The sequence below is a fragment of the Thunnus thynnus genome, chromosome 2 (genome assembly GCF_963924715.1).
Source record: "Thunnus thynnus chromosome 2, fThuThy2.1, whole genome shotgun sequence".
Classification (NCBI taxonomy): Eukaryota; Metazoa; Chordata; class Actinopteri; order Scombriformes; family Scombridae; genus Thunnus; species Thunnus thynnus.
Window position 1 is genome coordinate 9,206,560 of NC_089518.1, and position 13,981 is coordinate 9,220,540.

General features: G+C 39.6%; 1 protein-coding gene across 1 annotated transcript in view; it reads right to left on the reverse strand.

Annotated features, from left to right (window-relative positions):
- Window positions 1-13,981, reverse strand: part of npr3 (natriuretic peptide receptor 3) — a 70,493-nt gene that overhangs the window by 24,182 nt on the left and 32,330 nt on the right. Inside the window, exons 2-4 of the mRNA XM_067602067.1 lie at window positions 10,541-10,663; window positions 8,825-9,000; window positions 2,971-3,106 (exon numbers count right to left, since the gene is read on the reverse strand). Of these exons, the coding sequence (XP_067458168.1) occupies window positions 2,971-3,106; window positions 8,825-9,000; window positions 10,541-10,663 (435 nt within the window). The remainder of the gene's footprint in view (window positions 1-2,970; window positions 3,107-8,824; window positions 9,001-10,540; window positions 10,664-13,981) is intronic.

Sequence of the window (13,981 nt, forward strand, 5' to 3'; positions counted from 1 at the left end):
CTCCTTTGGAATATTGGTAACAGCAGGCAGCAGTTAGCAGTTGACAGCTAGCTAGTTGTTTTGATTTGAAAAATATACCCAAAGATGATATTTTCTCTATATCTGTATTGTATGGGAGAAAGTTTTTACTTGTATTTATACAACTACATTTGAGGTCATTGGAATTTTAAAACAAAATATAATTCGTAGTTATATACCTACAAGGATAATGTGTCATTCAGTATTCTAAGACTTTTATTCCATAGAAGAATTTATATGTACAGCTCTGTAGCTGACAAATAGTCAAGAACAGGTCACTGATAACAAGGTGATCTAAACAATAAATCAAGGTAATCTATGTAACCTATGTAAGCTATGTAAATTGTAAAATCATATCTCCAGATAGGTTGGAAAGGAAGGAGATTAATAAACCCTGATTAGCCAGTGCCTGCTGCATAATCTGAACAAATACCGAGTTCCAGCTGACTGGTTTGACGTGTGTAGAAGGTTGTGTGGTTATAATGTAGCAGTTTGTATGGGATTTAATCAAGGTAAACTGAGTGGGCAGCTGTGTGTGAATGTACTGCTCTACAGCACAGCATTTCTTACAGTATGGGCTGCAGATTTGTCACACATCTGTCCTGCTCTCTACAGATGGATGTAACTGCACAAAATTAGCAAACTGGTGAATTACAAGAAAATACACTGTGTACACTGGTCATAGCATGACCATGAAAATAAAGCCCCCAGAGGAGCAGAGTATCCTCAAAGTATCCTGTTTAAGATCAGAATCATTTTAAGCACTCCCTTCCTTCCCATCTCAAGTCCCTTCCTACTCAACCCTCTAAGCCTCCATAGGGTCGGTATGATACTGTCTGACACAAGAGTTTAAGATGAACAGGAAAAAAAGACATAAATCCAGGAAAAAGCAGGCACATACAAGTATCTCAAGTACATATATGAGTACATGTAAATAAAGAAAATGCACATGCATGCATCACAAAACAAAAAGGGGTACAGGATAATTATTTTGTCACAGTTTACCTTGGGGACAGCTGTGATTTTATCTTTTGGGGGACACACTCCAAAAACAGCAATGCTCAGAGGAGCTTCTATTTTTTCCCATTTATGTGCATATATGGCATCTCAGTCATTCTTAACTAGTCTTAATTCAAATGATGAATTTTACCAAGTTCATCATTCCAGTAGTCTAAACTATGCAATGTGTTAAACTGCATTAAGTCCATGCATTATAAAGATGAGGAATGTGGTCCAGACTGTTTATTTGTTAGGGTCCCCATTAGCTGTGCCCTAAAGCACAGCTAGCCTTCCTGGGGTCCAGAATGTGTTACCATACTTTCTCTGGCAGAAATACAGTATATTATTAGTTGGTATTATTAGCATTAAGTAGTAATTTGAAAGAATATGGTGTTCCACCAAACTGGAAGAATCTCACTTAGTCTGGCAAGATTAAACTTATTTTAAATCTTTAAACATATTGAAGGCCCTCTGTAAAGCCAGAGCCATCTATTACTCATCATTAAGAGAGGAGAATAAAAACAGCCCTATATTACTTTGCCCAGACAATCATAAATCTATTGATTCATGTATTCCTATAGCTCTCAGTAGTAATGACTTCATGAGCTTCTTTAATGATAAAATTCTAACTATTAGAGACAAAATTCATCACCTCCAGCCCTCAAACAACACCAATTTACTGTCAAACACAGGGACCTTAGAAACAGCTGTAAATCCTGATATATATTTAGACTATTTTCTCCAATTGACCTTCCTGAACTAACTTCAATGATTTCTTCATCTAAACTATCAACTTTTCTCTTAGACCCCATCCCAACTAGGCTGCTTAAGGAAGTCTTACCCTTATCAATCTGTCTTTAGTTATCGTTTGTCTTTAAGTTATCAAGCTTGGCCCTAAACACCTTAAAAACACATTATCTAATGATATAGCTACTCTGGGTGGCATTGCCCTGGCCTCCAGCACCACCATAAGGAATCTGGGAGTTTTCTTTCATCAGGATATGTCCGTCAACTCCCACATAAAACAAATTTCAAGGACTGCTTGCACATCCTGTCTCAAAAAGATGCAGAAAAACTAGTCCATGCATTTGTTACCTCTAGGTTGGATTATTGCAATTCCTTATTATCAGACTGTCCTAACAAGTCTCTAAAGACTCTCCAGCTGGTCCAGAATGCAGTTGCACATGTACTGACAAACACTAGGAAGAGTGGTCATATTTCTCCCATTTTAGCTTCATTGCATTGGCTTCCTATAAAATCCAGTATAGGATTTAAAATCCTTCTCCTCACCAACAAAGCCCTTAATGGCCAGGCACCATCATAGAGTCAAGTACCCTATTATTCCACTAGAACACAGCATTCCCAGAATGCAGGCTTATTTGTGGTTCCTAGAGTCTCCAAAAGTAGAATGAGAGGGAGAACCTTCAGCTATCAGGCTCCTCTCCTATTACTTAAGATGTGCTCTGAGAAAACTTCCAAATGATTTTTTTTCTTTGCAGATTTGATAGCTGGAGGTTTTTGCAGTCTGTTTTTGGACACTAATATTTTGGTAACAACCTAAACCAACCCTGAGAACAGTTGACGAGGGGTAAGTGTAAATAAATGCGTAGTATGATTCACTCTGCAACATGTGAGCAAAAAGCCAGTTCTGGTAACAAATCTACATATGACTACTTGAATGTGTGCATCTGCCACAGCTTGGCAAGGAATGTTCCAGAGAAACAAAAAGAGGGAATTAAGTATAAGTTTGTGTAATATGGTATTTACACTAAGAGGTCATCTGCATATAGCTACAATTTGTGAATTTGATCATCTTTAGCAATGCCCTATAACCTCCCTCTGATCTTATAGCCATGGCCAGGGGTTTAATCACCAGATTGAACAAAAGATTTGTGTTATTGATTATAGTGGTATGGCAGTCATCATTAATTTACTGTGAGCAGTGTGTTTTACCTTCAAAAGTTCTGTTCCACATGTGTGAGGTGATCTCCCTTCCGTTCTTCTTACTGTATCCATTTTTCATGGCTTCATGCAAGGCAATGGCATACAGCAGCATGGCATCATGGAATCCCTCAACAAACATGTTGACCTGAAATGGAACATAGAGTCAGATAGTAGCTTTGGAAGAGGAATTGTTAAGAAATTGTGTATTTCATATACTGTATATAGTGTGTAAGTGTGTGAGACAATAACTGAAAACCAATTTATGGTGTCAAAAACTATGACGGATTCTATTGACACTTTCGTCAACAAATAAAAATGAGATGCAAATGTTAGGGAGGGAAGTGTTGGGAAGAGATCCAATCAGAACTAATCAAATTCAAGTAAGCTTTATTGGCATGTCAGATCAACTAATCTCTTTGTGTGTTAGGGAGCAGGACATTAGATGCACCCAACTAAATAGTACTGATCTAACTAACGGGAAGTCAACTAGCATGCACACTTGCTGCAGGTCTCATAAACTGTACAGAAATGTATAAGTTTGGGAGAAAGAGAAGAAGAGACATATGGATAGATTTCACATTTGATCTCAAGGAAGACCATTTGTAAACCATGTGGAGCGACAATCAACGGTGAAAACACAATGAACTTGACATTTGTAGACGAGTCATCCCGAAATTCGTGCAAAGGTAAGCACACTTAAATGTTTTTTTTTTTTCAAGCTAACATTATTTTATCAGTTAACCTGAGCTGGAATGTTTTTGCCAAACTTGAAATACAGTACAAGCTAAAAGAAACCACCACTGTCCTGTACTGATTGGAGAAGTGAATGACCCAGAGTTGCTAATCTTAAATCTTAAGTTAAAAATTGACATGCTAAAGATAATCAGTGTAAGGTTTCACTGTACTTTAATTGAAACAAATATGTAACAAACAGAAGAATGCAAGTTTGAAGAAATGTAGTATCTTTAATGTTAGACATATGATGGGAGAAAGGAGCAGAAATGTAGTAATGTTGACTATACTTCAGGTTAGGTACAAGGCGTGAGGTCTGCACACTGTTTAACTCCCAATAAACAATTTTATGCTCTTTTTTGAGGTGAGATACATTAGAATTATTGGTGAAATAGCAATTTCTTTATTTTGTATTGCTATGTTATTATAGTAACTGATGAAAAAAAACTACTCCATCTATCTTTGCCTGCAGATTTGTGGTGATGTGTGTTCATGTCGTGATGCTATGAACAGTCCAGGCTTTCTTGAAGAAAGGCTTTCTGTTTGTTGAGCTGTTGTTATCACGTTTAACTGTGATTGGCATAACTGTTTCAGAGCTATGAGAACAGTGATGTGAATGGCTGAGAGAGTATTTAATAATCACCACACCTGCTGATCTACATTCACCTTCACTCAGCCCTTTTGTATGTTGCACTGCTACACACATGAACCAAAATAGCAGGAGTGCATAGAGACGCCCACACAGTCCATGTGCCTGAAGAGGATAAGATTAGGATAGATGATCCATTAATAGAGAGGCTATCATTTGATTTCACCTATGGATTTCACATATCTCTGTTACTGATATGTGACCTAGTCTATATGGCTAATGCTGTAGTAAGTGGATAGGTTAGGCTATAATAACTCTATAACACATCCAACACATTGCCAGTGTGCTAGAATGGCAATCTGGTTGCCACAGTGATGGATTATGTCCGACTATTAACTAGGGGTGTGCAGAGGGCCCAGTTTTTGTATTTGTATCGATATTTGATGAGGCAGAAAAATTATTTATATTTGTATTTAAATAAAAGTGGAAATAGGCGTAAAAATCCAGTTTTTGTTTTTATTATGCTTTTAATGTTAGGATATTAAAGTGTTAAAATAAGTGTGTATGAATAAACTGTCAGAAGACTGTGCTGACTACTGAGCTAAAACCAAGTGCATCACCATTGCACAGACAGACCTCTACTTGTTTATACACCCATAACACAGAGACAGCACAGCATGTAATGCGCAGAGAACTTCACTTTTCATTTACTGTCTATATTTTACAGCCTAACTTTGTGGAAAAGAGAAGGGGAAGAACAGATTATGGAGAGTCACTTGGGAGCATTTTGCGCATGTCAGTACCTCAGCTTCATCTCTGGGGAACACCCCCATGTCCCAGAGTGATGTCCAAATAAGGAAATGTGCATCACATAGCAGGTGGATGTGACTCCCCTTGTTGAGACCTGCTGATAGATATATCAGCGCTGGTATTTGACATGTTTTTTTTTCTTCCCGAAAATGTAATTTTAAAAATATTTCTACGAAATAAATGTTTGTAAAAATTCAGGCACTCCTCAAAGTGAAAAGACTCAGTCTGCTAAATCGCAAATGACATGGGATGGGACAGCTTGTTCCCCAATGAGTGGCAAAGGCTTACAGCTGCCTTTTGCAAGAACATACTAAAATCCTCCAGAGTGACACTATGTCCATGTCCCTCGTGGTCCCTGTCCTCTTTGATCTGCTCAGCCATATTGAACACTAGCTACTGAGACCTTGCCACTCTTGCGCAGAAAATGAAAGGAAGTGCGAACTGGCATTTTGCTCTTGGCCAACCGATGAAATATTCAGGAATTGCTGAAACAGGCAGAGGAGTATGTGGTCAAATTTGCCACACACACAACATGAGGATCAGTCTGAAGAGGATGCAAAAGAAGACACTTGAGGAACCAAAAGTGGCGCCATCCTCATCAAAGCAGCCAATCGTTAAGTTTCTTTGACAATGCCACACAAGGCCTATGTAGAGGAAGGCAAAAACCAGCATGAGGCAGCAGATCAGACAGTATTGGGAAGAGCTTTCACAACCTACCACTGATGACACAGGAATAGACTTCTTACTGACAAAGAGTGACACTTTTTATCACGGGTTAAAACCTTTTGCTCTAGACCTGTTGGCAATGCCAGCTTATCAAGCCTTTGCAGAGAGAGTATTCAGTGTCACAGGTGAACTAGAGGTCAGTGCAATAGAACAAGGGTCACATTAGCGTGAAGTGCTTTCCTTAAAATTAATCAAACCAAATAGAACTGTTGTATTCATTCACTGCCACTGACAGTACTTCCTATAGTATCAATATGCACAATCTCATTCTAAGTTACTGATCTGTTAGTTTAATGTGATATTCAGGCATTGTAGCCTAGTAATTATTTTAATGTTGAGAATGGTGAATTGGAATGGTTTCATTTCCTACTATTGATAGTCTTTGAGACATACAGTGCTGCTTGAAAGTTTGTGAACGCTTAAGAATTTTCTCTATTTCTGCATAAATATGACCTAAAATGTGATCAGATTTTTACACACGCATTTCTATAGGATTAAGTTCAGGACTTTGACTCAGCCATTCCAGATCATTAACTTTCTTCTGCTTTAAGCATTCTTTGGTAGAACACTTGTGTGCTTCATGTTGTTGTCTTACTGCATGACCTGCTTTCTGTTGAGCTTCAGTTCACAGATGGATACCTTGACATTTTCCTGTAGAATTTGCTGGTACAACTCAGAACTCCAGCAATGATTGCAAGCCGTCCTGGTCCAGAGGCAGCAAAGCTGGCCCAAACCATGATAATGCCATCATTATGTTTCACAGATGGGATAAAGGTCTTATGCTGGAAAGCAGTGTTTGCTCATCATACATACAATATAACATAACACCCACCAAACATAACACTTCTCATTTAAGCTGAAAATTTAATTTATGGTGTCTCCATCCACAAAACATTTTTCCAGTCGCTTTATGGCTTATCCAAGTGGTCAAGAGCAAACCATAGATGGCAGCAATGTTCTTTTTGGAGAGAAGTGGCTTCCTCCTTGCAAATCTGCCATGCACACCATTACTTTTCAATGTTCTCCTGATGGTGGACTCATGAGCATTGACTGTAGCCACTGCAAGACAGGCCTTTAGTTTCCGAGACGTTACCCTAGGGTCCCTAATAACCTCCCAGACTACAGGCCTTGCCCTTGGTGTGATCTCTGTTGTTTGATCACTCCTGGGGAGGGTAACAATGGTGTTGGATGTATTCAATTTGTACACTATCTGCCTGACAGTGAACTGGTGGAGTCCAAACTCTTTAGAAATGGTTTTGTAACCCTTTTCAGCCTGGTGAGTATCAGCAACTCTTCTTTTAAGGACCTCAGATATCTCCTTTGTTCAAGCCATGACACACTTCCACAAAATTGTGTTGTGAATCTCAGATTTTGATAGTGAAGATCCAGATTTCTCTTCTTTAAATAAGATAGGGCCTCCCAGACTCACACTTGATTGTCATCCCATTGATTGAAACACCCGACTCTAATTTCCCCTTCAAATGAAATGATAATCTTAGAGGTTCACATACTTTTACAAATAAGTAACACTGGATAGTTTTGCTCAATAAATAAACCAACAAGTGTAAGGTTTTTGTCTCATTTGTTTAATTGATGTCTCTATCTAGTGTTAGGACTTGCATGGAAATCTAATCATGTTTTAGGTCATATTTATACAGATATAGAGCAACTTCTAAAGGGTTCACAAACTTTCATGCAGCACTGTATGTTTTCAATGTTTGGAGACATGGTATTTATCTTATTGATTTATGATGATGATTTATGATTTAGGTTTCAATCACTGATGTCATTATAGCCTATGCACTTTTGCCTTGAATGAATTTGAGAATTACAACTGTTGAAATAATTAACAGTGAGCAGTGAATTATTGATAGTTCATATTGAAATAAGCACAACCCAAGAGTGTTTTGGTATGATGTTGATTCATGTTTTTATGCACTAATGGTTACTGCCTTTACAGTATTTAATTTAATCAGTCTGAGAAGTAGAAATGTTAGATCCACTTCCATTGCCTGTGCTACCTATAGAAAAGAGCACATTCCAAATCTATTTCATTTGTCTTGAGTTACTTGATATTCTTTTTATTATTAACAAAGGACTGTTGAATTTTCTATATTCAGGTACTATGTGCAATGGCATTACAGCCAAGTTTTTCTTTTTAATATTTTAAAGTTGCACTTCTGCTTGAAAGAATGAAGAAAATCACATGCAAGTTGTTATAAACAAAGCATATCTAGTTATTTGTGAAAAAGCAAGGTCATATTCTTGTTCCTTTTATGAGACTTGGTTTTATATGTATTTGATTTTAAGATAAATAAATAAGACATAATAAAGACGTGTATCATATTACAACAGTTAAATCTGTGTCTGTATTCCATGTTCAAATCTTAATACCATTCCATAATAATAGTTTAACAGAGTTTTCCTCCAGTGGTATATAATAAGTTTGGAAATTCTACATAAACGCTTAAGTAATGCATTACACTTTGTGTAAACCCATTAGATTTTAGTCAACTAAATCTACTGTAGATTTACTTGACTAAAGCTTTTATGATATTTAGTAAGCTAAAATAGGACTAAAACTAAAACAATTCAGATGAATATAATACGACTAAAACTAAATGGCATTTTATTTAAAAGACTATGACTAAATTAACACTCTCTCCTACTGGTTGATTGTGGAGCCTTAACAGTGGGGAATGGAATGCAGGAGAGGGTACAGTAGCAAGAATGTTCCCAGTATTATGGTATATATATATATATATATATATATATATATATATATATATATATATATATATATATATATATATATATATATATATATATATACACACACACACACACACACACACACACACACACACACATATATATATATATATATATATATATATATATATATATACACATCATACAGCAGTCAGTAATATTTCAGGATTCCAAAAATGTGTTTAAGGCTGAGATAATATTTTGTTTTGGTGTGAGACAGACAGGCATACATACACTTCCACAGTCTTTGCAGTCATGAAACCCCTCCTTTTCACTGGACTTTTTCATTTCCATGGAGAAGTTTTCAAACTCAGGCTTGACTGTCTTGAGCAGCGTCACAGTGTTCAGAAAAGCATAGGCTTGCTTTGCTTCGCTGTCATATTTGTCTCCTCTCTTCCATGAGCCATTGCCTAGAATTTCATGCAAGAGGGACAGAAAAAGGTACATTTTTCATACATTATTCTTAAATGTAATTGTTTAACCAAAATTTTATTTTACAAATACTGGTTCCTAAAGGTAAACTGGGTGGATCTAAGGCATGAGCCAGGTACAGGGCAGTCCTTAATGAACAGAAGCCTTTAGTAGAAAAAAAAAAAAACAATTTAGGTGAAAAAGTAACAAACACAGTGACAAAACACAAAACCAGAAGCACCTATTTTAACAAAGCAAACTCCAATAAACCCTGCCTACTTCCCTCTGAATTACATTCATATGTTATGATTCTGCAATGTACAAATTACATTCAGTGCTGTGTTCATTGCCTTTGCAGGAAGTAGCATGCCCTTTATGTAAAGAGGCCGGAGTTTGAGTCCCAACGCAGACAAAATAATGTTAATGTTAATGTTAAGCATTCACAACACCATGACTACATGGGGGGGGGGGGGGGGGGGGGGGGGCTCTGTGTGCAGTGCATACATAGAGGGTTCAGGCCCACCCGTGATGAACCACAGAGAGCAGAGGACAGTAGCACAACCATAAATGACAGCAAAATGCAGTAGAGACTATCACACTGAGCTGAAATGAAACAAGTGCACATAAATTATAACTATGATTGTTAATTATTACACAAAAATAATTATAACATAAAGAACAAAGTCTCTACTGCATTTTCCTGTCATATATTGACCCATTAAAGAGTACGGTCTAGACCTGCTCTATGTGAAAAGTGCCCTGAGATGACTTTTTGTTGTGATTTGGCGCTATATAAATAAAAATTGAATTGAATTGAATTTATGGTTTATGGTTATGCTAGTTTCTCTCCACTCCTCTGCTCTGTGTTTCAGTGACAACAGGGCTGATCCCTCCTTGTGTGCTGCACACGCAGCAGAGCGGAGGAGAGACAACGAACCAGGTGAAGTATTCGAGTTGACGACAACTACATGCATTACATTACTGTAAGTGCAATTAAAGCTTCATGAGTAAAAAGACAATAATATTAATTGCAGTAAGTGTAAATGACAGACTGATGATGAGGGGACGGCGAGGGGGAGGTTCAAATCACAGTGTTACAATGGTAGAGGCTCAGTGGTCGATGACCGTCAGCCATCAATATTGGACGATGGCTGACAGTCATCACCCATCAGCCCAACCCTTGTTAGCAAGCAGTTGCCTACTTCCACATCTAGTAGACAAAGAGAAAGATTAACTTTCATTCAGAGTTTTGTTTGTGTCCACCTAATGAATGAAGTCCAATATTCACTTTACTTTAGCTGTTTAAGTCTCCACCAACTCTTGAGAGAAAGATTTTTTAGCAGTGCAATGGGACAACAACAGGGCTAAAATTCCAACATTTTTTACCCCACATCTAAGTACACAGACCCTCAAATTATAGCTGAAAATGTGGATTTTACAGTAATTCCACTTTTACATTTTATTTGAAAGCCAACATTCCAGAGTACAAAGCCAAAACAACAGAAAATGTGATTTTAAGTAATTTGATGTAAACTTTACCATAAGAAGAGACATTGAAGAGGTCAACATTAAAGAATATATAATTGCCGTTGGTCAACCGTTGCCTGTGTGCATCCAGCATGATTTCACGTATTTTGTCTGCTCCCATACACATGATCACCACTGCAGGAAAATGACAGACACAAATTCAGTTAGTCATTAGATACCTTACAAATCTTACAAACTACAAGGTTCATTAGATCATTGAGGGAATTTTTTCATAGTTTCCCATCAGTTCATTGCTGACATGTAGGGAAGTAACGCCACTTTTGAAAAAACACCCATCAGATTGGTGTCAGATAATGGGAAGAAACGAAGGTTACAATATTGTAACCCTAGTTCTATAAGCACAGGTGGAGCCCTCTACTGGACTCTATAGGTAATACTCTCCTCCAATCACATGTATGCAATCGCTCACTGAAATTTGCAAGTACATGGACAGCCAAACAGGATGTGCCTACCAATTATGTGTGTCTCGTACACTATATAAGCAGCGTCTCATTACTGTTCACTATCCAGAACCACTTCAGCGAATGGTGTGGGAGAGGGGTCCATAGGTAGAGGGCTCTGCCTGTGCTTATAGAACTAGAGTTACAATATTGTAACCTTTGTTTTATTTCACACAAGCACCGCAATCTACTGAACTCTATGGGTACAGTAGTTGGAGCCCGAGTAATGTTCGCCCTGCCGCAACATGTCATCAGACTGCCTGAACTGGGTGAAGACATGGCCTAACCTCGCAGGGGTCATAGGTCATACATCAGACACCCTGCACACCTCATTCCGAGTCATCTTGGATCATGACAGAATACAGTTGTAAAGATGTGGCCGAAAATATTGGTACCCTTCCACCTTTTTTTAAAAAAATTAAATTTTCTCTGTATTAAGTTAAAACTGACAGAAGACTATGTTATCCATCATTCATTATTTCACACTGAATATGCCTTGAACATTGCTTTTCATTTACAACTTAACAGAACAGGGTAAATAGAGCCAGTGGGTAAAATGAGCCACCCCCTTTATCTAGGTAACCATAAACAAAAACATAAACATAAACAAAAGTAATCATGTGACCACAAAATAAGAAAGTATAGTTCACATTACTCAATCCATCTTGGACTCAAGCACATGGAGAGAGTGGTAAGCAAAACAGAGCAAGAGGGTATTATTTTAATAAAATGCAAGGGTACCAAAAATTTTGGCCAACTAGCTAGGCACTTCTTGGATAAGGCTTTACTGGCCACTCTCTCTCCACAGCATTCAACATAACATGCCAACGCACGTACTGAGCAAAAGAGGTGATGAGACAGCCCCTTTTCAGATACTGTAGAAAGGAATAAACCTCCCCCACTGCACATGTCAAGGGGTCTGATCTCCTTTCCTCGCACCAGTGTTGGAATCCCAACCACTTAGCTTTGTAGCAAGCAATGGTGGATCCTACTCTTGCCACCTGGATGGTCTGCATCATGTGTGCAGAGAGTCCAGCCCACCCACATCAAGCTGTCCCTCTCAGGAACCAAGCCTGGAGAGGTTGGCCCAATGTGGACAGTGCGCCTATTGAGCCAGCCTCCTAGGAGAGGGCCCCTGAGACTAAGGGGATGGACCAGGGCTGGACCGCCAACATCTGGATCATATCTGTGTACCACAGTGCCAAACGGCGGTCTGGGACTATCAGGATGACTGACAGCCGCTCTTGTCTCACTCTCTCTCTAGCAGCGAGGGAATGAGACGAAGAGGGGGAAAGGCGTAAAGCAGCCTCCTTGGTCCCCTTGGGGGGCTCTTCTTCCAGATGATGGCAAAATCTAACCAGGTTAGGTGCAGCACCAATCTGGCTGTGCGGAAAATGGACCTGGCCATGACAGGGACTTCCAGTGTTTTGGCGCCACCTTGGCACAAAAAATAAGCATCTTTCAGGTTCATGGTGGTGAACCAGTTGGCTGGTTGAACCAGTTCCAGCATTCTCCTGATGGTTAGCATGCAAAACATCTTTCTGGCGATGCATTGGTTAAGAATGAAGAGATCCAAAATGGGTCTGAAACCTCCCATGGACCTCCATGAACAGGAAGTACATGGAGTAAAATCCCTTCTGTCTGTCATGAGTGGGAACAATCAAGACAGCCTGTTTCAATAATAGGTCCTGGATCTCCTCGGAGAGAAAGTCTATTTCCTCTTGGGAGGATGGATTTAGCCAGCCAGGAAGCTGTGATATTCCAATTTGGCCCTCTCCACTTCCAAACCTTCCATAAACGGAAGATTGGCTCATGGGGGGCCAGTACCAAAAGGTCCATAAATGCATCACCAGCAGCTGCCTCAACACAGTGCTAGATTTTGTGTCAGTGCGTCTATCACCCTCTGTATTTCCCACAGAAATAACTGGAGGGGAGCAAAGCAGACTCAGTGTCTCCTCTCCTCAGTCTGTGAGTGGGCCCAGGGCATTACTCTTCAAGGAGGAAAGAGTCACAGCGGAGATGGACCCAAAGAGCCTGTCTGGAGCTATGGGAGCTCCCAGGAGGTCCTCTCTGTCCTTCCTCTGTCGGGCAGTGAGTCCCAGCCACACGTGATTTGAGTCTCCTGTGTCAAGTGACATCATTCGCCCTGTGGCAGAAGCAACACCCAGAACTTGATTGTTAATCAAACCGATGGTGCAGCCCAGAAAATCAGCCTGTTCTGCTGTTGAGGGGGTGTGCAGTGGTGTATTTGCCACCTCGGCACCCAGACTGTAGCATGCATTGGAATATTTTCTCAAAATATTCCAGCATGTCTCTGTCCTGCATCAATTGAGGTTGTGGCTTTCTGTTTGCCACACAGCAAGCCGAGTGAGGAATCAGCAGGGCTGTGAGGGCCTCTCCCAAGGGGGGCACACCAGGACAGCCTGTCTCTGTGTAGCCCTGCACTCTCAGGAAAGAAACCAGTCCTGCCAATGGTGACTTCATTTTCACCAGCTCCTTCCTTGACACTTCGAGGTACTGCCAGATGTCTGGGAGAAGAGGTGAAACAAAAGCGGGTTAAGCCCGATGAGCTGGGCCAGAAAATCCTTCACAGAGCCAGATGACCTGGTTTTGACAGGATGGGGGTGGGGGAAGATGGAGCCCAACATGTTCCACTGCCACGACCATAACCTTTGGGAAATCGTGACAAACTGAAGTTGGCAGCGGATTTCCAAAGGTCAGCGAAATTGCAGAGACAGATGAGAGGTTCTCGTCATCGTCCATGAGAGAAGCTGCTCGAAGAGTTTCAGCTGAGGTGTCCAATGGCAGTGGCAGAGGGCCAGAAGAAGTGATTGGGTTTTTTCCTCCCGAATACAAATAATTTTTCAAATATTTGTATGAAACAAATATTAAAAACACTAAACAAAAAAAACAATTTTTGCTTTGCCAAATAACATTTGTATTCGGGCACACCCCTACTGGCCACCTACATGAAAATTTCAGTGAGTGATTG